At 43.4% G+C, this 27341-nt stretch overlaps 2 protein-coding genes across 2 annotated transcripts; one reads left to right on the forward strand and one right to left on the reverse strand.

Moving 5' to 3' along the window:
- Positions 1 to 2079: 2079 nt before the first annotated feature.
- Positions 2080 to 21749, forward strand: LOC124014283 (mitochondrial 10-formyltetrahydrofolate dehydrogenase-like). The gene is made up of 23 exons (XM_046329106.1): positions 2080 to 2272; positions 3752 to 3896; positions 6743 to 6977; positions 7824 to 7989; positions 8126 to 8227; positions 9103 to 9192; positions 9369 to 9503; positions 9767 to 9892; positions 10057 to 10148; positions 11992 to 12139; positions 15057 to 15176; positions 15402 to 15529; positions 15721 to 15871; positions 16063 to 16133; positions 16312 to 16417; positions 16687 to 16774; positions 17002 to 17095; positions 17186 to 17285; positions 17397 to 17495; positions 17675 to 17840; positions 19984 to 20089; positions 20206 to 20405; positions 20665 to 21749. Exons 1-23 carry the CDS (start codon positions 2225 to 2227, stop codon positions 20718 to 20720), a joined length of 2772 nt encoding a protein of 923 aa, XP_046185062.1. The 5' UTR covers positions 2080 to 2224; the 3' UTR covers positions 20721 to 21749.
- Positions 21750 to 23927: 2178 nt separating this feature from the next.
- On the reverse strand, positions 23928 to 26639 carry LOC124014522 (NOP protein chaperone 1-like). The gene is made up of 4 exons (XM_046329624.1): positions 26478 to 26639; positions 26129 to 26212; positions 25754 to 25887; positions 23928 to 24656 (listed from the first exon to the last, which is right to left on the reverse strand). Exons 1-4 carry the CDS (start codon positions 26560 to 26562, stop codon positions 24468 to 24470), a joined length of 492 nt encoding a protein of 163 aa, XP_046185580.1. The 5' UTR covers positions 26563 to 26639; the 3' UTR covers positions 23928 to 24467.
- Between the last annotated feature and the right edge of the window lie 702 nt (positions 26640 to 27341).

Consider the following 27341-nt stretch of genomic DNA (forward strand, 5'->3'; position numbering starts at 1 on the left):
TCTTTTTTTGTGGTGTCTCATACACAGACACACATTTGCAATACTTTATTCAGATCCAAAGTTCTAAAACACCCTCAGACCTGCATTAATGACAGAAGTTACAACACACAGTGTGTCACATACAGGAAGGGTTAAATCTCACTAGCCAGTTTTTATCAGCCTGCAGTTATTAAGTCACACTATTGGTGTATATAAGTCAACGGTCTACACTTAACTGCAGCATGCAGATATCCAAAGCATGTCCAATTGCAACTAGTGAACTTCACTGCATAGTCAACATTTGACTTACATTGTAATTATAACATATAAAGTATAATCTCATGGTAATCCATCCAGTTTGTACCGATGTAACAGTATAGCTTCCTTCCCTCGCCCCGAACCAGGGACCTTCTGCACACATCAACAACAGCCACCCTTGAAGCAGCGTTACCCATCGCACCACAAAAGCCTTGGCCCTTGCAGAGCAAGGGGAACAATTAGCGCGCACCACCGCTAACTAGTTAACCATTTCACATCAGTTACACCGACAATAACTAACCAATTCTATATTTAAATAGTAGGGGAGACTGACTCACTGATCTGTGCCTACCATGTAGCCTTGTGTCAAAGTTTAAAATGTCATGATGGAATTGTTGCATGCATTGTTTAATTTGTCCTTCTAAACACTGTTCTTTTGTGATGGCTTCATTTTTGTAAAAAAAACAATCCCACTGATACATTGCCCTTTATGTTGAGCATGGGTGCTACGGAGGAATGCCTTGTATTTCCCCCATGATATTTTAAACTTTGACACGAGGATACATTGTAGGCAAACAAGACATGTCAGATTGGGGTACTAAGATTATTTACAAAATGGGAATGGACAGTAGTACACTGTTGTCATGACTATGACATGGATACAAACCAGTAATACAGTAAGTATCTCTTTGGAAATCAGCAGGCTTATAGGGAGCACTAGGGGTCAAAGGCAATAACACTGCCAAGATGACCACAGTGATATCAGTAGACATCTTGTGTGTGTGTGTGGGGGGTTCATCCTTGCTTGCACATGTCTTCATACTGAGAAGTAACCCTGTTGACCTTGGCATGGGGGAACCTGTGCCAAGCAGTTCAGTGTGGATCGGGGTAGAATGTTTGATCAGAGCAGCTGGTGTGTTCTCTGATATAGCTTGGCAACACAGAGAGTAGGTACTGGTGTGTTCTAACAGGTGAACATTGAACCAACTGAGTCTGCCTACAATGGAAGATATAATATACTTTATGTTGAAATGGAGACTTATGATTGATTCTGCTTTACAAACTTGAATCTGAATTACAGAACAAATCACCTTGATACAGATACGATTGTCCTCCCTCATAAACAATACAAATGCATAATTCCTCATGTTACACAATTTCCACTCAGGAGAGGGCATAACTGTGGAGTGTTTAAAGCACCTTGTTGTGAATGTTTGGGATTCCTTCCACTACTATCCAGAGAGCTGCCCTGCTCTAGTTTTTCATCAGGGTGTTCAGCAGAGGTCAGAGGTGTGTTTACACATGGATGGTTTTCCTGATGGAAAAGCTGTCCAAACCTGGGCCTGTAGCCGAATGGATGAAATTAAATGAATGACCAAACAATCACAAAGTTTCACATGGTCTGTTATGATACTGATGTGCGTGTGTGGATTTATTTTATTATTATGATAAACATTGAAATAAACTAATACAGATAATTTTGTATAAAATGCACCAATCTAAAATAGTACATAATGGCTGCTATTTATATTTGATCACAATGGAATTACAATGTAAATGTAGCCTACTCGTCATAACCCATTCAAGAGGGGCGCTAGATGAAGGTTAAGCGTTTTTGTTTTTTTACATGATCAATGTTGCGTCTTCGTGTCCGGCCGGTTTCGTGGTCTTTTGATAAAATTACATAGATATTCCACTGGCAGCACGCACAATTTATTGCGAAAAGCAATTCTTACAATAACGCCAGTAAGACTGTCAAATGTAAAATACAAGCGTGCCTCATTGAAGGAAGTAGTAGGATTCGTGGGCGCACACGTCGACAGTACCCCGCGCGCACGCCGGTTGTCGGGTGTGAGCTGGCTGTGGCTAGCTCGAACCGCTGTCATTGCGTGGCAGGTGTGTGTGTCATCAGGAGCTCATACACGTCCCCAGACCACGTTGGACTAATTCTGTTGTTTTTTAATTTGTGTTAATTAATACAGCCATCATGTTGTGGACAGCGAACAGAATCATTAGGAAATTCTCTACCAGCTCTGTAAGTAACATTGTTTATGTTGCATCCGCTATCCCCTGTGTCTCCCCCCGCCCTCCTTGTGTCGCTATGGAGAATCCTAATTGCTTGCCAGCTGATTCACACGATGTTGTCATTGTTGTTCTAATGCATGAATATATATCAGGTTAAAATCGAGTCATCTTCATTATGTTACAATGACTGAATGACTCGGGTCTCAGATCCGTCAATGCCTGGGTGTGCACAGTGCACACTCACAGTAGCCTACAATCTAATCGAAATACGATGCTTGCTTGACAGTTCTCTTCTTTGATATCTGATATGCAACATTAGTAACGTTTATTACTATAAAGGCGAATTCATATTATGTACTATGTATTTGTATTCTAACAACCATACAAAGAAAGACATGCCAGTTACCACGTTATGCACGTTGTCTCCATCGCTGCACGAATTACTTCCATTGTACAGTTCGTGGGGAGTTGCATCAGCTGAACGAGAGACCACAGACAGCTGAACAGAGCGGCTTAGCAACACACTATCCAGAAACCCACATACACTCTATCCAGAAATCCACATACACGCAACGAACTGCCTATAATTCGACTGACATTGAAGTTACTGTCAGGATATTAACAAGGAAAAGGGACTGATACGATATGGTTTTGTAGTTGTTGTGTAAACAACACCGGCCCATATCAAACTGCTACTGTAGGTGGTTACAATGTCACGGCAGAAATGTGTCTCTTATCATTGCCGTTTTAGCTGGCTGATAGGTAGGTAGTCACTCAGTGCTGGAAAATGTTCGCCTACCATGCCTGTCTGGGTGTAAAGCGTTCACAGGAGCTGTTTGCATTAGGCTATAACAATTGAATAACACATTGTCATAACATGTATTATGTGGTTATTACATTATCTTAATGTGTATTACGTTATTACACATGAACAGCTATAGTGTTTACTTTATTCCTAGTCTATTTCGGCATAGGACACTTGACACTTTCCATTTTCACATGAACTTCCAGGCAGACACTGATTGAAGTAGCCTCATTTGAACTTATTTGAGCATTCATTCTAGTTGGAGGAGCAGGTTGTACTCTCTGCAGTCAATAGCATTTCAGACCACCCTCTGTCCCAGAGGACCAAGATGTATTGCCCATTGAGCCAGCCTGGCTGCCAGAAACTCCTAAAAAAATACTTGGCAATGGAGAGGGAAGAGTATAAATGCTTTTCAATGTTATAAAATGCCTATGTATACTCAACACGAGGGATGTTAGAAGTGAAAATGAACATTGGCCATGGACATGAGTATGGTCCAATTGAAAGTTTGAGTTTGTCTCCATCCGTATTCTGTCATATTGGTTCAAAGCCTGAAGGATATGGGGGAAATATATGTGTTTTGATCTTAAAGCTCACCAGTACAGTATAGGCTATTCTTATGTGTCAGAAAGAGTTTTTACCACTCAAACTCACATGCTCTTTCTTCTCTCCTGTCTCCTCCAGAATTATTACCAAAATAAGCTGAGACTGGCTCTGATTGGCCAGAGCCTGTTTGGACAGGAAGTGTACACCAACCTACGGAAGCAGGGCCATAGGGTGGTGGGCGTGTTCACTGTGCCAGATAGGGATGGCAAGGCAGACCCTCTGGGTAAGTATTGACACACTGGTGATGACTGGAGGGAGAGTCTCTCTCTCTTCTCCATGATTTCCTTCTCTTCATCATGCCCTCTTTTTTGGAGGGGTACACAAGTTATCATGACTCAGTGAATGAATATTGCAGCAAAACATTTATGGAAGTGGTATGCTTACATCCTCACCAGAGCATGGCCACCTCTTTACATTGTTACCGTCTGCACGGCCTCAGTCATGATCCAGTCCGTCCTCTCCTAGACTCCCACGGTCTAACTGAGTTAGTGGAGTTTGTGTCAATGATTGCTCCCAGTCAGTTTTCTAAATGAGATGTAATGGCTTCAGTGGTTACCCTGATAATCTGAGGCGGAAGCCCCATTAGCCCTGGGTCTCTCTGGGTCAGGAGAGGACTGACTGTCCCTGTCAGTGAGGGAGGTAGATCTGTGTTGACTCTGTAAAAAAAAAAAGAAAAAAAAGACAGGCCTAGCATTAGGACTGTGGGCCAATTGCTTTAGTAGGGAGAGGCCCTGGTTTGATATGATGCAAATTATTTTTACCCAGCATGCATCAGCTGGGATGGCAAGGGTCCCTGTTCTGTGCTTCTCCCCCTCTCTCTTTCTTCATTCTATCTCTGCGTTATCTTCTCTCTCTATAGAGAGGATAACTGACTAGATGGGACAATATCCGTAGTTTAACGCCACCGCGTCCTTGCTAGGCAAACAAACAACAACACACAGGGGAGATACACACCTCTGACCAAACCCTGTTAGTCCCAATTACCCTGATTTAGCCTAACTTCAGTTCAGCCTGACTGCAGCAGAAGAGGCTGGTGGGAGAAACTATAGGACAGGCTCATTGTAATGGCTGGAATGGAACGGTATCAAACACAGCAAACATGTTGAAACCACATGTTTAACTCTTCCATTTATTCCATTCCAACTATTACAATGAGCCCGACCTCCTATAGCTCGTCCTACCAGCCTCCTCTGCTCTGCTTTTTTTGGGGCATCCCTGTAAAAAAATACAATTCCCGTTGAGTTGATCTGGCAGAGGACCTCTGGTCCAGAGACCTGTCGGGGCCTGAATTGCTGGACACAGGTACTGTAAAGGAAACCTTGTTACACAATATGGTCAAACATTTAAGTAAAACATTGTTTCACATTTGATTTTCCTGTTATTAGCCTGAGGCAAAGTATTTACCGAGCAGATGGTTTGATTGTGGGTATTTTTTTGCCTACCGTGTAACTGTTTACTTGACAATGTAATGATGATGTAATGTCACATCTATAGACCCATTTCCCACGTCATGAAAAGTTGCATGCACAGTTCATCATCAGAAAGCTCTTTGTTTACCTAGCAGTGGATATGATCCCATGCAACTTCAGCTTGTACAAGTTAACAAGCAAGCTAGCAAGTCAAGGTCAAATATGAACAATAGAGTTCGATAAGGCCAGAAGAATAATATACTTGTTGAAAATAGCTATAGCCACCAGTCCTGTGTGTTTTCATGGTCATCACTCACTCGCTTTTAAGTTTGTTAAGGTCCCGACATCAGCTTTAGCTATCCTGCTACAGAGCTTTTTGATGTTGGGATGCCGGCACATCACTCTAACATAGCGTTGGATGGTAAACAGAAACGGTCTCTATTAGCCTAACTGTCTGTGAGTCAAACAGCCTCTAACACTTCACTTATTGTCATGACATAAAGCATGGCCTTCTTATAAAGCATTACTACGAGGCTACTATCATGCTTAGCACCCAGATTAGCATAGCTGGCTGGATGAGGCCAACAGCTCAATGTGGCCTTTAACACACACACACACCGGTGCACACACTCACTCTGAGACGGACCGTGTTTCCCCAGGCCAGCCCCCTATCCTGTCCCACCCCTCCCATCGGCATTTGTGTGTAATTTAATTTGTGTGGAGCAGGTGGGGCCAAAGTGTGGGTTTCATGTAACCATAACCCTAGTAGGGTAGTAGAGCAGTCTGTGCCCTGGAACTGGTTGGAACTGGGGAAGACCGGAACCCCCACGCACACCAGAGTTGGTGTCAATTCGGAATTTCAGAATTGAATTCAATTCAAACAGTGAATTGGAATTGAATTTGAATTGGCCACACACCACAGGAAGCAGAATTGGATTAGATTTGAATTCAAAGCAATTCAACTGAGACGTGAAACATGAAAGTCTCATTCATATGAGAAGTCTTTTATCAACAGGATATGCTAATTATTAATGCAAAGAATTCACATACCATTTCAAATATTAGTTTGATTACAACTCAAAAGATGTCAAACAGTATTTGTCATTGTCATGAGATGTTCCCTTCCATACTGCAGCGTTTGATCAAATGCAATGTTTTTTTTTTTATATTTAAAAACACTAAGGGAATTATGAATTATTATAGACAACCCAACCCACAACATGATCTTATAATTTGTCCAGGCCACTAATTATTTGAAATGGCTGAGAATGAGTTTAAAAATGAAATGTTTCAACCTTATGGTACTGGTAACCAACCATGCATGACATCAAAATAAACATTACTATGGTAATGTGTAGAATAAATAATCCATTTGAATTTCATTTAAATAAATTCTACTTCCTTTCATTCAAATTCTATTCAAATTCTGCTTCATGTTGGGTGTGGCCAATTCAAATTCAAGAATTTAATTGAAATGAAAGAGCAACTCGCAACTCAATTCATAATTAACCCTGACGCACACCCAGCTCACACAGATAACGGTCACACAGATAAACTGAGATACACAGTCACATACTGTACAAAAGTAAAAACTAGTTTTTAAATTAAGAGAGAAAATCTATAAATGTTCTGTCCCCCCCACACCTTTCTCTCCCCCCAGCGGTAGTGGCGGAGAAGGACGGGACGCCAGTCTTTAAGTTCCCGCGGTGGCGTGTCAAAGGGGAGCCCATCACGGAAGTGGTGGAGGCCTACAAGGCGGTGGGGGCTGAGCTCAACGTCATGCCCTTCTGCTCCCAGTTCATCCCCATGAACGTGATCGACCACCCGGCCCACGGTTCCATCATCTACCACCCCTCCATCCTGCCCCTGCACCGCGGGGCCTCCGCCATCAACTGGTGAGGGAGGGAGGGGAGAAAGAAAGGGTTAAGATAGTGTGAGGATTAAGGTTTATAGGCGTGTGGGGTAGGGTGTGTGTGTGGTGAATGGAGACGGTCAAGTGCAGAGGCACATGTGGTCATTTCAGCTGTTGTCAATACGTAGCCATGACCAGTGTAAGGTCGTTAGTGTGTGCCTTGCCCATATAGTTAAACACCTGCTGGAGAGCTGAGTAGGAGTGAGAGGTGCTATCTAACCGGTCTGGTTTGGGGATGAACTGTTTGTAATGTGTTTGGCTGAGTACAGTTTGCCTTATCTTTTTCCTACCCTAATCTATTCTCGGTTCCTGTTATCTGTGTTCAGGTGTGTGTGTGTGTGTGTGTGTGAGTCTATGTACGTCTGTGTGTGAACAGCTATGTGGATTTAGCCTATATTTGACACTGATCTGTGTCTGACTTGGCTCTTTTTACTTGTGAGTGGGCTCTATGGAAAAGGCTGGCTTTCTCTCGCTCTGTACTACAGATGTAGAATCTTAATTTGATCACTCTTTCTTTTGTTGCTGAGAATTATCCTGCTCTGCAGGAAATGCAGATGAGCTTCGTGATTGACATAAATTCACTGAAAACCTGCGCACACATACACGGTTATATTAACATTACTGCACTTTTCATGTAGCCTACTTTTTCCCAGCTAATAGCTTTGTCACAATTTAGTTCCTGGTTTTATGCATTAACTGATTCCATGAGTGGCCTTCTCCATATGGTTCCATGTATGACCCTGTTTCTGGATACATCCCTGTTTTTATGTATGACCGTGGTTCTATGCTTGACGTTGGTTCTGTGTCTGACCTGGTCCTGTGTCCTCAGGACTCTGATCCAAGGGGATAAGAAGGCGGGGTTCTCCATCTTCTGGGCTGATGATGGTCTGGACACCGGTCCCATCCTGCTCCAGAGAGAGTGTCATGTGGAACCCAACGACACGGTGGACTCCCTCTACAATCGCTTCCTCTTTCCAGAGGGCATCAAGGCCATGGTAACCATAGCAATGCACCACCATCTCCATCTGTCCATCCTCGGATCACAATCAGGATAAAACATATCACAGTCCCACTGCTGTAACACGTAACACACTGACATCGCTTGGGGGCTGGTGTATTCCTGTGGTGCAGGTGGAGTCAGTGCAGCTGATCGCTGATGGGAAGGCCCCACGAGTCGCTCAGACAGAGGAGGGGGCCAGCTACGAGGGTATCCAGAAGAAGTCCAACTCCAAGGTGAGATTGTCACGTCCTGACCTTAGTTCCTTTGTTATGTTTCTTGTTTAGGTTGGTCAGGGCGTGAGTTGGGGTGGGCATTCTATGTGCTGTTTTGGTTTTCTATGTGTTTGGCCTGGTATGGTTCTCAATCAGAGCTGTCAATCGTTGTCTCTGATTGAGAATCATACTTAGGTAGCCTGTTTTTCCCACTTGATTTGTGGGTAGTTTTGTGTTGTTGCACCTTACAGGACTGTTTCATTCACTCTCTTTGTTGTTTTGTTATTCAGTGTTCAGTTGATTTATTAAATATTAACATGGACACATACCACGCTGCATTTTGGTCCGATCTTGACTACTCTTCCTCCGATGACGAGGGGAACCGTTACAGAGATACCGAATGTGGCTGTGAAACAGGGTCACCTGGTTAAGGCTGTTTGTAGGGAATGAAGGAAACTAAGTCAAATATCATGTTAGGAAATAAACATTAAAAAAATGTCCTGTCCTGTCACTTTTCTGCTGAAATTCTTATGGCAGTTTGATGTTGTTCCATTTGTAGCGATTTAATTCCACATTACGTCCATTCATTACTCAGTTTGGAATAGTCCTGTTTAACAAGAGGGTAGTATACTAGGGCCAGTAATGGGATGAGAGGTTGTATAAGGAGGGGGGTAGGGTTTGAGGTGGGTGGGGAGTGTTAACTTACGAGAGCCTATAGCAGTGGCCAACATTCTTAAGGCGAGGAGGGAGTGAGGGGTTATTTTTAAGGTCCCTCTTCTAAGTGCTGCATAATAGGCAGCCAACTGTTTGTCCTCCCCCTGGTTCCTAGAAACCAAGGAAAGTAGTGTCTGAAAAGGAAGGTTTTCTTCCTCACCCATCTTCTTCCTCTCCTCCAGGTCAACCTCGCCCAGCCGGCAGAGGCTATCCACAACTGGATCCGTGGCCACGACAAAGTCCCCGGGGCGTGGGCGGTCATTGGTGGTCAGGTGCGTTCCCTAAAACACACACTTGCACACACACACACACACACACTTACATTTACAATGTATGTGTGAACTGTACCGTCGTGTCTAATGTTCTGTTTCTTTATTACCGTGTGTGTGTGTGTCTGTCTATCTCATTGGCAGTATGTCAATCGACCCCATGTCCTCTCTCTTCTTAGACTGTGACTCTGTACGGGTCGTCCATGCTGGGGGAGTCGGTGCCAGCCGGTCAGCCCCTGGAGATAGAGGGGGCGTCCCAGCCTGGTGTCGTCACCAAGAACGGCCTGGTTCTGTACGGGTCAGATAGCAAAGCGGTGAGTCACAGAAAATGAGATCAATGGGAAACGAATAGGGAAATGTACAAGCAAGTGTCTAGTGGCAACCCTGTTAACTGTATTACCTGTGCTGTAACATAGAGCACTATATCTATCAACCTCCGATGCCTTCTAATGTTCATTTTGTGTAATGATTTCTCCAGTTTAGTCATTAAGACATAGCTCAGGCCTAACCCTAACTATTTGTTGCCTCTTCTCCCTCTCCCTCTCCTCACCCTCTTCCTCCTCTGGTTCCTCCACAGCTGATGGTGAAGAACCTGCAGTATGAGGATGGGAAGATGATCTCTGCTGCTAAGTACTTCTCTTCAGGAGACACCGCCCGCGTGGAGCTGACTGATGACGAGAAGAAGATGGCAGAGGAGATACGAGTACGTTTCTCATTGTGTCTCTGAAGGCTTCCACATAGCCACGTGTGATAGTTTGACACTACTACAACATAATCTGTTACTTAGTATGCCGCCATGTTGTAAACGCATGATTCAGATAGAAGCTGTTCAATTAGCACCACTGATTCAGTGTGTTGTCACTCCAGGACATCTGGAAAGGCATTTTGAGCAATGTTGCTGCCATTGAGGAAACCACAGACTTCTTCAAGTCAGGAGCTGCTTCTATGGACGTGGTCAGGTGAGTGTATGCTTTCACTGGCATTGGCCTGGTTTCACCCTTCATTTCCCTCACTTGACCTAGAGTTTTTTGTTATATACAGTGCCTTGCGAAAGTATTCGGCCCCCTTGAACTTCGCGACCTTTTGCCACATTTCAGGATTCAAACATGAAGATATAAAACTGTCTTTTTTTGTGAAGAATCAACAACAAGTGGAACACAATCTTGAAGTGGAACGACATTTATTGGATATTTCAAACTTTTTTAACAAATCAAAAATGGAAAAATTGGGCGTGCAAAATTATTCAGCCCCCTTAAGTTAATACTTTGTAGCGCCACCTTTTGCTGCGATTACAGCTGTAAATCGCTTGGGGTATGTATATCTCTATCAGTTTTGCACATCGAGAGACTGAATTTTTTTCCCATTCCTCCTTGCAAAACAGCTCGAGCTCAGTGAGGTTGGATGGAGAGCATTTGTGAACAGCAGTTTTCAGTTCTTTCCACAGATTCTCAATTGGATTCAGGTCTGGACTTTGACTTGGCCATTCTAACACCTGGATATGTTTATTTTTGAACCATTCCATTGTAGAATTCTCTTTATGTTTTGGATCATTGTCTTGTTGGAAGACAAATCTCTGTCCCAGTCTCAGGTCTTTTGCAGACTCCATCAGGTTTTCTTCCAGAATGGTCCTGTATTTGGCTCCATCCATCTTCCCATCAATTTTAACCATCTTCCCTGTCCCTGCTGAAGAAAAGCAGGCCCAAACCATGATGCTGCCACCACCATGTTTGACAGTGGGGATGTTGTGTTCAGGGTGATGAGCTGTGTTGCTTTTACGCCAAACATAACGTTTTGCATTGTTGCCAAAAAGTTCAATTTTGGTTTCATCTGACCAGAGCACCTTCTTCCACATGTTTGGTGTGTCTCCCAGGTGGCTTGTGGCAAACTTTAAACAACACTTTTTATGGATATCTTTAAGAAATGGCTTTCTTCTTGCCACTCTTCCATAAAGGCCAGATTTGTGCAATATACGACTGATTGTTGTCCTATGGACAGAGTCTCCTACCTCAGCTGTAGATATCTGCAGTTCATCCAGAGTGATCATGGGCCTCTTGGCTGCATCTCTGATCAGTCCTCTCCTTGTATGAGCTGAAAGTTTAGAGGGACGGCCAGGTCTTGGTAGATTTGCAGTGGTCTGATACTCCTTCCATTTCAATATTATCGTTTGCACAGTGCTCCTTGGGATGTTTAAAGCTTGGGAAATATTTTTGTATCCAAATCCGGCTTTAAACTTCTTCACAACAGTATCTCGGAACTGCCTGGTGTGTTCCTTGTTCTTCATGATGCTCTCTGCGCATTTAACGGACCTCTGAGACTATCACAGTGCATGTGCATTTATACGGAGACTTGATTACACACAGGTGGATTGTATTTATCATCATTAGTCATTTAGGTCAACATTCGATCATTCAGAGATCCTCACTGAACTTCTGGAGAGAGTTTGCTGCACTGAAAGTAAAGGGGCTGAATAATTTTGCATGCCCAATTTTTCAGTTTTTGATTTGTTAAAAAAGTTTGAAATATCCAATAAATGTCGTTCAACTTCATGATTGTGTCCCACTTGTTGTTGATTCTTCACAAAAAATACAGTTTTATATCTTTGTTTGAAGCCTGAAATGTGGCAAAAGGTCGCAAAGTTCAAGGGGGCAGAATACTTTCGCAAGGCACTGTATTCTATTAGCAGTGATCAGCTTTTAATCATCATGGTGACTCTAGTTGACCCCATTGTACCTGAGTGACATATTCTCCTATGACCTGACATAACTTCACTATGACCCTGCTATAACCCCATCTTCTCCCCAGGCTGGTGGAGGAGATCAAGCAGAGGTGTGCAGGGTTGCAGCTGCAGAATGAGGACGTGTACATGGCCACCACCTTCCAGGACTTCATCCAGATGTTTGTGAGAAGGCTGAGGGGGGAGGACCAGGAGGAGGAGATGGTCATCGACTATGTGAGTCAGACAAACAACTGTCATACAGTAGCCTGGTCCCAGATCAGTTTGTGCTGTCTTGCCAACTCCTATGGTCAGTTGTGCAAAAATGATCTTAGGAGTTGGCAAGACACCACAATTAATGACCAAAGGAGTTGGCAAGACAGTACAAACTGATCTGGGACCAGGCTAGTCATACAGAGCACAGATGGTGCCGAAGAACATGGCTGACGTTTTACATTCTCCCAACCAATTGTGCTATTTCGTTAGTTTTTTTGTGTGTTGTGTAACTTATTTTTAAATTATTGTGTACATAATGTTACCATCTCTTATGACCAAAAATAACTTCTGGACATCAGAACTGAGATTACTGACAGAGGACTGTAAGAAACCTTTTCCTTTAACGAGGCCGAGAGAAGAATATCCTGCTTTCACTGAAACAGGCCCAGATCCACAGCTTTTGTGTGAAGAAAAGACTCAGGAAAAGGGGCCACAGATTGGGCAGCCTTCTGAGAATCCGTAGGTGAGCGAGAAACTCACACTGTCATCCGTTCTTCTTGCTAACGTGCAATCATTGTAAAATAAAATGTATGACCTACGATTAAGATTATCCCTTCAACGGGACATCAAAAACTGTAACATCTATGTTTCACCGAGACGTGGCTAAACGATGATACGGACAATATAGAGCTAGCAGGATTTTCCATGCACCGTCAGAACAGAGACGCTACCTCTGGTAAGACGAGGGGTGGGGGTGTGTATCTATTTGTCGATAACAGCTGGTGCACGATGTCTGATATTAAAGAAGCCTTGAGTACCTTATGATAAGCTGTAGACCACACTACCAAGAGAGTTCTCATCTATATTATTCGTAGCCATCTATTTACCACCACAGAACAAAGCTGGCACGAAGACCGCTCTCAACCAACTCTAAAAGACCATAAGCAAAGAAGAAAATGCTCACCCAGAAATGGCGCTCCTCGTGGCGGGAGACTTTAATGCAGAAAAACTTAAATCAGTTTTACCAAATTTTTACCAGCATGTCACATGTGCAACCAGAGAAAAATAAATCCTAGACCACCTTTACTCCACACACAGAGATGCCTACAAAGCTCTACCCCGCCCTCCATTTGGCAAATCTGACCATAATTCTATCCTCCTGACGAACTAAATGCCTTTTTATGCTCGCTTCGAGGCAAGCAACACTGAAGCATGCACAAGAGCACCAGCTATTCTGGATGACTGTGATAACGCTCTCGGTAGCCAATGTGAACAAAACCTTTAAACAGGTCAACATTCACAAAGCCGCTGGGCCAGATGGATTACCAGGATGTGTACTCAAAGCATACGCGGCCCAACTGGCAAGTGTCTTCACTGACATTTTCAACCCCTCCCTGACCAAGTCTGTAATCCCTATGTTTCAAGCAGACCACCACAGTCCCTGTGCCCAAGGAAGCAAAGGTAACCTGCCTCAATGATTACCACACCGTGGCACTCACGTCAGTAGCCATGAAGTGCTTTGAAAGGCTGGTCATGGCTCACATCAACAGCATCCTCCTGGACACCCTAGACCCACTCCAATTCGCATACTGCCGCAACAGATCCACAGATGACGCAATCTCAATCACACTCCCCTTTCTCACTTGGACAAAAGGAACACCTATGTGCCCACGAAGCTCATCACTAAAAGCTAAGGACTCTGGGTCTAAACACCTCCCAGGTGGTAAGGTAGGCAACAACACATCTTCCACACTGATCCTTAACACTGGGGCCCCTCAGGCCACGACTGCGTGGCCAAACACGACTCAAACACCATCATTAAGTTTTCTGATGACACAACAGTGGTAGGCCTGATCACAGACAATGATGAGACGGCCTATAGGGAGGAGGTCAGAGAACTGGCAGTGTGGTTCCAGGACAACAACCTCTCCCTCAATGTGAGCAAGACAAAGGAGCTGATCGTGGACTACAGGAAAAGGTGGGCTGAACAGGCCACCATTAACATCGATGGTGCTGTAGTAGAGTGGGTTGACAGTTTATAGTTCCTTGGTGTCCACATTACCAACAATCTATCATGGTCCAAACATACCAAGACAGTTGTGAAGAGGGCACAACAAAACCTTTTCCCCCTCAGGAGACTGAAAAGATTTGTCATGGGTCCTCAGATCCTCAAAGTTCTACAGCTGCACCATCGAGAGCATCCTGACCAGTTGCATCACCGCCTGGTATGGCAACTGCTCGGCATCTGACCATAATGAGCAACAGAAGGTAGTGCGAATGGCCCAGTACATCACTGGGGCCAAGCTCTCTGCCATCCAGGACCTATACAATAGGCGGTATCAGAGGAAAGCCCATAAAATTGTCAGACTCCAGTCACCCAAGTAAAAGACTGTTCTCTCTGCTACCATGTGGCAAGCGGTACCAGAGCACCAAGTCTAGGACCAAAAGGCTCCTCAACAGCTTCTACCCCCCACCCCTCCCTTTTGTACACTGCTGCTACTCGCTGTTTATTATCTATGCATAGTCACTTCACCCCCACCTACATGTACAAATTATATCAGCTAACCTGTACCCCTGCACACTGACTCGGTACCGGTGCCACCTGTATATAGCCTCGTTATTGTTATTCTTATTGTGTTACTTGGTAAATATTTTTCTTCTCTTCTTGATCTGTATTGTTGGTTAAAGGCTTGTAAGTAAGCATTTCAAGGTAAAGTCTACACTTGTATTCGGCACATGTGACAAATAAAGTTTGATTTGAAATGGTGTTACTATTGATGATGATGAGAAACATACTGGTTCCCACTCACTTTCCACTTATATTTTCAAGCGTTCATATGACACTTATACACAAATACACGTGTTTATAAGACACAGCTGGATCTGTAATTTGTCTTTGACGTGTAATGTTATGCCACTGTCATGGTTTGGTTCCCAGGCAACTAAAGACGTCAACAACATGACGGTGAAGATGCCTTGGCAGTGTTTCATCAATGGCAAGTTTGAGGACGCAGAGAACGGCAAGACCGCCAATACTATAAACCCTGCTGATGGCTCTGTGAGTTGTCATGCTATACAAACAGATACGCCTGAACACACACACACACACACACACACACACACACACACACACACACACACACACACACACACACACACACACACACACACACACACACACACATCCTACTATTACTCATCTATCATACTAGGATATACACTCTGATATACGTGTGGACATTATTGTATTGGTACTTCATTAAATGTGAACCCTTTTCCCTAGGTGATCTGTAAGGTAGCCTACGCGTCAGTGGGAGATGTGGACCGGGCAGTAGCAGCAGCCAAAGAGGCCTTTGAGGTTGGTCCCTGGGGCAGGATGAACCCTAGAGATCGTGGCACCCTGCTGTACAAGTGAGCACCAAGCCTACAGCGCCTCCTAGAGGCCTGGTGGAGATCTGCCTCGACTCATTATGGAGTATAGTTACTATCAGGGAACTTGTTTATATAGTGCAGATTTATATCCACTTATACAACAATAATATATTTTGAGGACAAAGACTGCCAGTGGACCCTCTCTCTTGTTGACCTCCCCTCCCTACCAGGCTGGCTGACCTGATGGAGGAGCACCAGGAGGAGTTGGCCACCATAGAGTCCATAGACTCTGGAGCTGTCTACACCCTGGCCCTGAAGACCCACGTAGGCATGTCCATCCAGACCTTCCGCTACTTCGCCGGCTGGTGCGACAAGATCCAGGTACAGCTTCACCTGCATGGACCAGATATGTGAAATATAAAGATGTTTGGAGGTGTTTTTGTATGATGAAACTGGCTCCACTTCTTTTTCATTCACATTTCCCTGTTGCCACATCCTGACCTAGTTGTCTTGATATTTTTCAGTAATCTAGTAGTCTAAGGATATATTCTATTATATCCTGTCTGCTACAGGGCAAGACGATACCCATCAACCAGGCCAGGCCCAATCGCAACCTGACCTTCACCAAGAAGGAACCTCTGGGGTAAGGGGTCAGAGTTCACATGTGATACAACTCTACGAGGAAATAGCAATATGCATTTAGATATGAACATGATTCATGAGTAGTGGTTTTAGTATGAGTATTGGTTGTAGCAACCACTGCAGTTGGCTGACCTGTGGCACATGTTCACGGTGAGTGTTGTGTGTTTACTGGGTGCCAGTGTGTGTGCCATCATCATTCCCTGGAACTACCCACTCATGATGCTGGCATGGAAGAGTGCCGCTTGCCTCGCTGCTGGAAACACACTGGTCCTGAAACCTGCACAGGTGAGAACACACACACCTGCATACATTACGACAGATTCAGTCGTAGATTTTATACCAGCAGGTGAACAACTTATGTAACACGGCAGTCACACTCGACTCGACCTAACGTAACCTTTCTCTGCAGGCCAACGTGTTAAAATAGCCTCTCTAGCACGGCACATTGCTGAACCACATATGTGAATATCAGATGTCATTTGACTCACTTGAAGAGTTTCCCCGTGTCCACAGCAAGGAACATGTTTCACTCACTTTCTGCTCTCGTCCAAAAGGTAACTCCTCTGTCAGCCCTGAAGTTTGCTGAGCTGACTGTGAAGGCTGGCATTCCCAAGGGAGTCATCAATATCATACCTGGCTCAGGTAACAGGACACAAGGGAGGGAGCAAGAGCTTGTGGGAAGGGAGAGGTCCCCCAGGAGATCTGTGAGATCTTATTAGATAAGGTTTTTGATTCTAATCTTTATTCTTCTGTTTCTCTCACTCCATCTCCCCATCCACCACCCTCTCTCCCTCATCTCTACTACCCTTTCTCCCCCTGCCGTCCTCACCCCTTTCTCTCTACCTCCCTATCCACCATCTCTCTAATAGGTGGGATGGTGGGACAGCGCTTGTCTGACCACCCTGACATCCGTAAACTGGGCTTCACAGGCTCCACCCCTATCGGAAAACAGATCATGAAAAGGTACAGTTGGGGGCTGGGACCCCAGTTATTCCTGATATGCTGATATTGGGCTACTTCCTGCTCAGGCTCACGTGTCATTTCCTGTTGCAGCTGTGCGCTGAGTAACCTGAAGAAGGTTTCTCTGGAGCTGGGAGGGAAGTCTCCACTCATCATCTTCAGCGACTGTGACATGGACAAGGCTGTGCGCATGGTGAGAGAGGGAGGGAAAGAAGAGAGAGAGAGTAACTAAAACAGAAGGAAAAGAGGAGAACCTGCTCTTATTTTTGTCATATTCCCTTCCCCTCCATCTCCCGTTCTGCAGGGTATGAGTTCTGTGTTCTTCAACAAAGGAGAGAACTGCATCGCTGCTGGACGCCTGTTCGTGGAGGAGTCCATACATGACGAGTACATCAGGAGAGTGGTGAGTATCCTGAATCTTCCCACACCAGTCCAAAATGCACACTACACTTCTCCTCTTTCCCCCCCACATCAACTGATTCTCCTTGTAGCGTTGCTCAAGGGTCTCTCAAGATCCTTTTCCTCATGATCGCCTTTGCATTCCTCCTCTTCCTCCGTCTACCCTCCTCTTCATCCCATCAGTTGGAGGAGATAAAGAAGATGAAGGTGGGTGATCCTCTGGACCGCTCCACGGACCACGGGCCCCAGAACCACAAGGCCCACATGGATAAGCTGGTGGAGTACTGTGAGGTGGGCGTGAAGGAGGGCGCCACGCTGGTGTATGGGGGCAAACAGGTGGACAGGCCAGGTAAACACTTTTGAAGCAGTGTCTTTTCAATACTATAGGTCTCTCTTAGTATCACAGTATGCAGTCCTACCAAAGTAGCTATAGTAGAATAACCTGTGTTTAAAATCAAATCAAGTTGTTTTAGTCACATACACATACAGTATTTAGTTGATGTTATTGCAGGTGTAGCGAATTGCTTGTGTTCCTAGCTCCAACAGTGCAGTATTATCTTACAGTTCACAACAATACACACAAATCTAAAAGTAAAATAATGGAATTAAGGAATATAGAAATATTAACATTGTCATAGTCCAGAGTATAAATAAATAAATACATAATATATATATATATATACAGTGGGGCAAAAAAGTATTTAGTCAGCCACCAATTGTGTAAGTTCTCCCATTTAAAAAGATGAGAGGCCTGTAATTTTCATCATAGGTACACTTCAACTATGACAGACAAAATTAGAAAAGAAAATCTAGAAAATCACATTGTATGATTTTTTATTTATTTTATTTGCTAATTATGGTGGAAAATAAGTATTTGGTCACCTACAAACAAGCAAGATTCCTGGCTCTCACAGACCTGTAACTTCTTCTTTAAGAGGCTCCTCTGTCCTCCACTCATTACCTGTATTAATGGCACCTGTTCGAACTTGTTATCAGTATAAAAGACACCTGTCCACAACCTCAAACAGTCACACTCCAAACTCCACTATGGCCAAGACCAAAGAGCTGTCAAAGGACACCAGAAACAAAATTGTAGACCTGCACCAGGTTGGGAAGACTGAATCTGCAATAGGTAAGCAGCTTGGTTTGAAGAAATCATCTGTGGGAGCAATTATTAGGAAATGAAAGAGATACAAGACCACTGATAATCTCCCTCGATCTGGGGCTCCACGCAAGATCTCACACCGTGGGGTCAAAATTATCACAAGAACGGTGAGCAAAAATCCCAGAACCACACGGGGGGTCCTAGTGAATTACCTGCTGAGAGCTGGGACCAAAGTAACAAAGCCTACCATCAGTAACACACTACGCCGGCAGGGACTCAAATCCTGCAGTGCCAGACGTGTCCCCCTGCTTAAGCCAGTACATGTCCAGGCCCGTCTGAAGTTTGCTAGAGAGCATTTGGATGATCCAGAAGAAGATTGGGTGAATTTCATATGGTCAGATGAAACCAAAATATAACTTTTTGGTAAAAACTCAACTCGTCGTGTTTGGAGGACAAAGAATGCTGAGTTGCATCCAAAGAACACCATACCTACTGTGAAGCATGGGGGGTGGAAACATCATGCTTTGAGGCTGTTTTTCTGCAAAGGGACCAGGATGACTGATCCGTGTAAAGGAAAGAATGAATGGGGCCATGTATCGTGAGATTTTGAGTGAAAACCTACTTCCATCAGCAAGGGCATTGAAGATGAAACGTGGCTGGGCCTTTCAGCATGACAATGATCCCAAACACACCGCCCGGGCAACGAAGGAAGCATTTCAAGGTCATGGAGTGGTCTTGCCAGTCTCCAGATCTCAACCCCATAGAAAATCTTTGGAGGGAGTTGAAAGTCTGTGTTGCCCAGCAACAGCCCCAAAACATCACTGCTCTAGAGGAGATCTGCATGGAGGAATGGGCCAAAATACCAGCAACAGTGTTTGAAAACCATGTGAAGACTTACAGAAAACGTTTGACCTCTGTTATATACCCTTTGTTGGCAATGACAAAGTATTGAGATAAACTTTTGTTATTGACCAAATACTTATTTTCCACCATAATTTGCAAATAAATTCATTTTAAAAATGTGATTTTCTGGATTTTTTTCTCATTTTGTCTGTCATAGTTGAAGTGTACCTATTATGAAAATTACAGGCCTCGCTCATCTTTTTAAGTTGGAGAACTTGCACAATTGGTGGCTGACTAAATACTTTTTTGCCCCACTGTATATATATGATGAAATGTATAGACATTATGAACAGTATGTGGATAGAATATGTAGTATATCTGAAGAATACGTAGGACCACAATAGTTGAATAGTTGGTAACATAAGACTGGTCAGTGAATACTGATGATACAGTACAACACAATTGGAGGCCACTGTAATGCAACGTTTCAGCCAACCATCTTCATCATCATTGCTAACTACACTGTGATGTGGTTTCCCTCCAGGGTTCTTCATGGAGCCCACACTGTTCACAGACGTGGAGGATCACATGTTCATCGCCAAAGAGGAGTCCTTTGGTCCCATCATGGTGGTGTCCAAGTTCAAAGACGGGTACGTCTCCTCAGTCTTTAAAGAGACAACCTTTCCTCACCACAGACCCAAGTAATAGAGCGGTTTGTGGTTCCCAACCCTGACCAACGTCCCTTTTCCCCCCTTCTGACCTGCAGTGACATAGATGGCGTGCTAAACAGAGCCAACGACACAGAGTTCGGCCTGGCGTCCGGTGTGTTCACGCGCGACATCAACAAGGCCATGTACGTGAGCGAGAGGCTGGACGCCGGGACCGTGTTCGTCAACACTTACAACAAGACCGACGTGGCCTCGCCGTTCGGTGGTTTCAAACAGTCGGGCTTCGGGAAAGACCTTGGTGAGTCTGGGGTTAATCATGTAATCATTTAGGCAAGGGGTTTCATGTTGGATACTGTCATATTGGAATGTGGATCATATCTTATGCTGATTGTTTTTGTTGGTTTGTCATAAATAGATATCCATGTATTTTCCATTGTTTATCTTTTTCTTGAAACATAGTTCAAACACAATGGGCCTAGGAGCTTTGAATAGCCTTGTGAGCCCAACATGCTTGATTTGCGTTTGACTGATTAACTGTGCTTCGGTTCTGTCGGCAGGAGAGGATGCTCTTAACGAATACCTCAGGACCAAAGCAGTGACTGTGGAGTACTGAGGCAGCCTAATAAACTGTAACAACGACTGAACACTCAATCCACCTGATCACGACTCACCAGTCAGTCTTGATCAGGAGTCCAGCTCCGCTTTCCTAACAGCAGGTGTGTGTGAGAGAGGAGACCTTTAATGTGTAGCCTACCCTCTGCCACGACCTCGTCTCAAGGTGCCTACAGTTTGAGCATTCTGGTCGAAAACTTGCATTACGGACACATCATGGATACAGGTGGTTTTCCCCAAAGTTACAAAAGGGAAATGCACATATCAAACGCAGAGGTGGATTTCAGTATTCCAGAGCCAAGGTGGATTTGACTGGATCAACACCCCTTCACTTTGAGTTTAAGGTTTCGGTTCCTCCACTCATCATGAAAGAACATTTTGCTTTTCAAAAGCCGAGCGCTTCAGGCAATCTCCTCCTGCTCTTTTGCAACATTTAATTTTAACTCAAGCATGCAGGTTCAAAGTCGTATGTCATTTCTGCTCAGCAATGTTAGGTGCCACACTTCTGCTGAAGATATCCACAACTCCCTTAGTTAAATTTGTATTTGTAAATATTTTATAACAAAAGAAAACACACTGAATAATTGGATCTATTTTTTTGACATTGTATTTCTGTCAGAAAAGGAGCAATGTAGGTTACAACACTAGATTATGCATTTTTAAAGCACACCAACCTACCTGCCCCTGTTTTGGTAAATAACTGAGGGATGGGACTGGAGAAATGTAACTACTCTCAAATGTATAGACAGAGCTATGGATGCAAGGACTGACCTTCCATGACATCAACATTATAGTTTTAACCATGATTTGAGGCTATGTAGTTTACTTTGTTCACAAAAAATGAAGTAGAAAAAGCTTATATTTGGGGTTATGATGGGGTACGACAGTTCAACTAAGCTCATTAAGCATATTCAAGCATCAATATCAATTTAAGTCAAAAAATATATGTAGAAACTGCAGATTGTACCTAAGTTTTTAGTAAATAATATATATTAATTGAAATACGATATTAAATAAACTACCTTTGAAAGACTAGTGTTGATATACCAATACAACAGGTAACACTAAGAAAGTATACGTTCAAGAATATATTTTCATTGTATGTGCCATTTTCAATTAGCATTTTGAAAACTACAGGGAAATCTGGTCTCTATGGAGATGTGAGAGACTATTCTCCTCCGAACCTTGTGCAAAAACCAGCCCCGGTACATACAGTATTGTTTGTCTTCCAACATGTACTACCATTCAAAAGTTTAGGGTCACTTAGAAATGTCCTTGTTTTTGAAAAAAAAGCACATCTTTTGTCCATTATAATAACATCAAATTGATCCGAAATACAGTGTAGACATTGTTAATGTTGTAAATGACTACCGTAGCTGGAAACGGCTGATTTTTAATGGAATAGCTACATAGGCGTACAGAGGCCTATTATCAGCAACCATCATTCCTGTGTTCCAATGGCACGTTGTGTTAGCTAATCCAAGTTTATAATTTTAAAAGGCTAATTGATCATTAGTAAACCCTTTTGCAATTATGTTAGCACAGCTGAAAACTGCTGTGCTGATTAAAGCAACAATGGCCAGAAACAAAGACATTTCTTCTGAAACTCGTCAGTCTATTCTTGTTCTGAGAAATGAAGGATATTCCATGTGAGAAATTGCCAAGAAACTGAAGATCTTTGTGGAACGCTGTGTACTACTCCCTTCACAGAACAGCGCAAACTGGCTCTAACCAGAATTTTTAAAAATGGGAAGCCCCGGTGCACACCGGAAGAAGAGGACAAGTACATTAGAGTGTCTAGTTTGAGATACAGAAGCCTCACAAGTCATTAAATTGTACCCGCAAAACACCAGTCTCAATGTCAACAGTGAAAAGTCGACTCCGGGATGCTGGCCTTCTATGCAGAGTTCATCTGTCCAGTGTCTGTGTTCTTTTGCCCATCTTAATCTTTTCTTTTTATTGGCCACTCTGAGATATGGCTTTTTCTTTACAACTCTGCCTAGAAGGCCAGCATCCCAGAGTCCCCTCTTCACTGTTGACTTTGAGACTGGTGTTTTGCGGGTACTATAGAGACAGTTTCTGGACATTTTGAGCCAGTAATCAAAACCATAAATGCTGATGCTCCAGATACTCAACTAGTCTAAAGGCCAGTTTTACTGCTATTTTAATGAGAACAGTTTTCAGCTGTGCTAACATAATTGCAAAAGGGTTTACTAATGATCAATTAGCCTTTTAAATTGATCAACTTTGGAACACACATTGGAACACAGGAGTGATGGTTGGGCCTCCGTATAACTATGAAGATATTCAATTTTCTTTTTAAATCAGACGTTTCCAGCTACAATAGTCATTTACAACATTAACATGTCTACACTGAATTTCTGATCAATTATTTTAATGGACAAAAAAAAAAAAGGCTTTTCTTTCAAAAAACAAGGACCGTTCTGAGTGACCCTAAACTTGAACGGTAGTGTAAATGTCAAACAATGGTGAATACTCGTTTCTTATTTATCCGATGTCATGGTCTATACTTCCATTTTTCCTTTTAAACATGAGCGTTTGTGTATGCTGTGTCATTCACAACTACACAACAATCTTGGATTTCATACACTTATGAAATACAGTACATGGTTTCGGTACTTTTTGTTTCAGGAAAGAATTTACCTGGGAAAAACTTCACAGCTCACAAACCTTGTGACCAACCGAAACATAATGGTGGAACTAGGACTATTCATAAAACAACGCAGACAGATATAAAGCATTTGTTGAAGATGAGAAATTCAGTCAAACAGTTCTGCTTAAATAATTCAAATGTAGCCTTGACTATCTATGCTAGTGATAAATCATATTTAAAAATGTACACAAACAATATGAAAATGTTCTATTGAAAATGGGGGCCTCCCGGGTGGCACAGTGGTTAAGGGCGCTGTACTGCACCGCCAGCTGTGCCATCAGAGACTCTGGGTTCGCGCACAGGCTCTGTCGCGACCGGGAGGTCCGTGGGGCGACGCACAATTAGCCTAGCGTCGGGATGGGATGTCCTTGTCTCATTGCGCACCAGCGACTCCTGTGGCGGGCCAGGCGCAGTGCGCACTAACCAAGGTTGCCAGGTGCACAGTGTTTCCTCCAATACATTGGTGCGGCTGGCTTCCAGGTTGGATGTGCGCTGTGTTAAGAAGCAGTGCAGCTTGGTTGGGTATCGGAGGACGCACGATTTTCAACCTTCGTCTCTCTCCCGAGCCCGTATGGGAGATGTAGCGATGAGACACGATAGTAGCTACTAAAAACAATTGGATACCATGAAATTGGGGAGGTAAAAAAGGGGTAAAAAAAATGGATTGAATACAGATAGGCGTAATTTCTTTCTCTGCCATCAATGAACCATCAAGCCACTATGAACTTTAACCTTAAGTGTATCCTACATCAGATAAACAGGAAATTATGTAAGGCACATTCTTACTGCACATGCTTGAGAAGGCAATCACTCCCCATCTCATTATAGCCCAAATAGCACTGTTGACACATGATATTTGTCCCCTTTATCCCTCACTGCAGCAGGTCTCCATCCACTGTTAATCCATTAGCCCTCCAGGACCTACGGTAAGTTCTTATTCCTTCACTCATAATGGTTATGAAAAGGGCTTGGAGAAGGAGAACTGATCCCACGTCAGTTGATTAGTTTTACCAACGCATGTCAATATTCTACACTGCAACTGTCCCAGTAGTCTCTTTAGAGGCCTATAACAGCCTAATCCACTTGTTTCTCCAGGACTTGGATATGAACCTTCTTTATCTGCCTCTGGCTGTTGCCAGGCAGTTTGAGGTTCTCCTCTGTGAGCTCGCTCTCCTCCTCAGAGTCTGAGTTGGCGCCGTTGTCCTGTGAAGACTCTCTGTCCGAGTCGCTGTCCGAACTACTGAGCTCCACCAGCGACACATCCTGATAGAGAGACAAGGGAATCAATGTCATCATCAACGACATAACACAATTTATCCCATCAACATAATGGGCTCATTTGAATGGTGGGCCGAAAGTCGGACACTGATGTAGTTTTCCAACAGCAGGGCTCAGTGCAACATAGCAGCGTTACCATTTTTTCGATACGTTTTTCTTTATTTCAAAAATAAACAGGTCTCCAACCCACATATCACACTCACAAACTGAAAATGTATGCGTACATTGTACAATCAATTGGTAAGAAAGACTCGGATCACATTCAATTTGTTCATATCCACTGTATACATGAATTGCAGCAAAGTTGGTTCCTGTTTCAATCACCTCCTTCTCCTTGGTCAGGTTCATGGGGTTCAAACATAAACAGCCTAATGATTGGTTGACAATAGAGCCTCCCACAATGCAGGTGATGGCTGCAGGGGGAAGTTGGTGAAGAGCAACTGCAGAAACTCAGTCAAAACTTGATGACCTTTAATCACATGATTTTTGTGAAGATCATGCAGTCGACATATAGGTGCAAGTCGGACTAATTTTATCCTGATAATGCAACACACTGAAAGACGGTGACCAACGATGGTCCCCGACTTCACAAAAGTGATCGGCTCGAACTCGCACAACGTCTGCAGTTTAAGGACAGTGTCAGCAATGTGCAAAGTAAACAGCAGAATATGGAAGAATTCTGAAAAAACTATGAGTGCGAAGCACAAGGCTAAATGTCACGGTTGTTGCCCCGGGATCTATAATGTTGCAGGAGAATGACAAAAAACCCATCCGTGCACAAGCACATTGTATTGCTGCACTCATCTGTGGTTCAACCTGTTAATTGTGGCAATGTCATGTCTCAGTTTAATTGAGCTGATGGAAACTGTAAGGACCCTTTCTCTGCTCAGTTGTTCCACAAAATGTGGCCCGAACAGCCGCTAGTGGTCGCTGTTTACCCACCTTTTGGAGTGGGACCGTGAAAAGACATAAACAGCTACCACTAGCGGCTGTTCAGGCTACACAATATGATAGGCCTGACCGTAGTAGTGTTCCGAAGTCACACTTCCCCTCGCTATAAAAGTCAGCCACACTAGACTCACCATCTCTATGACCTTTCCAGACTCCTCCACCCTCTCTATGTCATAGTGGCCCTCAGGTGCCTGCTCCATCTGCAACTTGAGCTTCTCATTGGCCTGGGCCATCTGGGGTAGGAAGTTCTGCAGTCGGTCCATAACTGAAACACGACACATGTACATACAACTAACTACACACGTAGTAATCTACTTAACATATTTAGCGAGCTATACACACATTGCGATGGACTAGAATCTGCAAAAAGCCATAGTGTGCTGTTATTATTCTGTTTCTGTCAGGGTAATGACCTGAAACGGAATAACAGCATACCCTGGCAGGAGATGGGCTAGAATCTACAAATAGCCACATCTACAAACAAACGCTAGAAATGTTTAACTCACCACTGCTTCTTGGGACCCTCTCGGTTTGCAAAGAACTGCCAGCCTTGGGACCCTTCGACTTGAGGAGAAGCTTGTCATGAAGACCTATGTACAAGGACACCGAAATGTTACATCTGACCAAACTGATAGTATGAACACAGTGGATGCTGCTGAGAGAAGGTCGGGTCATAATAATGTCCAGAATGGTGTCAAACACATGGTTTTTCCACTCCAGACATTATGAGCCACCCTCCCCTCAGCAGCCTCCACTGGAACACAGTGTTGTTAAGAGTTGGTGCATGTAGCTAACAGGCTAAACAACTCCTCAGTCAAATCAGTTGATTAAGCAGTTTCGGAAAAGGGATCAAACCTCCGTTGCCACACGCGAGCAAGTCTTGTGAGCTTGTTTTCTTGTTCAAATGTAATTCCATTTTCGTTGTATGATGATTCAACATGTGTGCTGCCGCTGTTTTTTGCTTGCTTCCGTAACGTGAGAGTCTACTTCCGGTGTCATGAACGCCGACGACGTTTCAAAATAAAAGTCAATGTTTCGTAGCAGGAATTGGATGTCACATGAACGGGTTTGGTGCAGTGAAATGTTCTGTTATTACACAGCGTCAGCCATAGTACAGTAGTATGGTGCCCCTGGAACACATTTGGGTAAAGTGCCTTGCACTTCCGGCTATGCTATTCATGGGTTTGGATTAGGGTTAGATAAAAGGCAAAAAAAAAAAAAAAATCAACTGTTGACATTAATTTGCCAACAAAATGTATTACATTCCCTCAAATTACATAAGAACAGAAAAAGCATCTGTACTTTAGAATAATATTATAATGCAATATTTGATGTATTAAGTTGTGGTCTGTCATCTTTAAAAATATATATTTTATATGTGTTCTTGCCTGACTTTAATCATTTGTCAATAAAAAAAGTATTTAAAAAATATAAATAAATATTGTTTTGTTTAAGGAATATTTATCCCTGTTCTAATTTCATGGTCAAGATCATGACATTGATGGTCAAATTAAATAGCTATCATTGTGCAATTTGTCAACTACTTTTTTAAGTTTATTTTTTCTGGTGATACGATTTGATTAATTGTATTAGACTCCAAATGATTGGTCACTACTGATTGTATTTATCTATATCATGAATACTATTATTATAATGTGCTACATTTAATACTGATGGAACTAACATGCTTTATGAAACCTATGACAGGAGTGTGAGTGG

This window comes from Oncorhynchus gorbuscha, linkage group LG25, assembly GCF_021184085.1.
Source record: "Oncorhynchus gorbuscha isolate QuinsamMale2020 ecotype Even-year linkage group LG25, OgorEven_v1.0, whole genome shotgun sequence".
In the NCBI taxonomy this organism is placed as follows: domain Eukaryota; kingdom Metazoa; phylum Chordata; class Actinopteri; order Salmoniformes; family Salmonidae; genus Oncorhynchus; species Oncorhynchus gorbuscha.

What these genes read in the sequence shown, in the direction of transcription:
- LOC124014283 (XM_046329106.1), top strand. Translation starts at nt 2,225, where the DNA reads ATGTTGTGGACAGCGAACAGAATCATTAGGAAATTCTCTACCAGCTCT. An exon ending in GGGGCCTCCGCCATCAACTG is followed by an intron (nt 6,978 to 7,823) that starts GTGAGGGAGGGA and finishes CTGTGTCCTCAG; the next exon opens with GACTCTGATCCAAGGGGATA. An exon ending in GGAAAACAGATCATGAAAAG is followed by an intron (nt 17,096 to 17,185) that starts GTACAGTTGGGG and finishes TTCCTGTTGCAG; the next exon opens with CTGTGCGCTGAGTAACCTGA.
- LOC124014522 (XM_046329624.1), bottom strand. Translation starts at nt 26,562, where the DNA reads ATGTTGAATCATCATACAACGAAAATGGAATTACATTTGAACAAGAAA. An exon ending in GCTCGCGTGTGGCAACGGAG is followed by an intron (nt 26,213 to 26,477) that starts GTTTGATCCCTT and finishes CCTTGTACATAG; the next exon opens with GTCTTCATGACAAGCTTCTC. An exon ending in GAGGGTCCCAAGAAGCAGTG is followed by an intron (nt 25,888 to 26,128) that starts GTGAGTTAAACA and finishes GTCGTGTTTCAG; the next exon opens with TTATGGACCGACTGCAGAAC.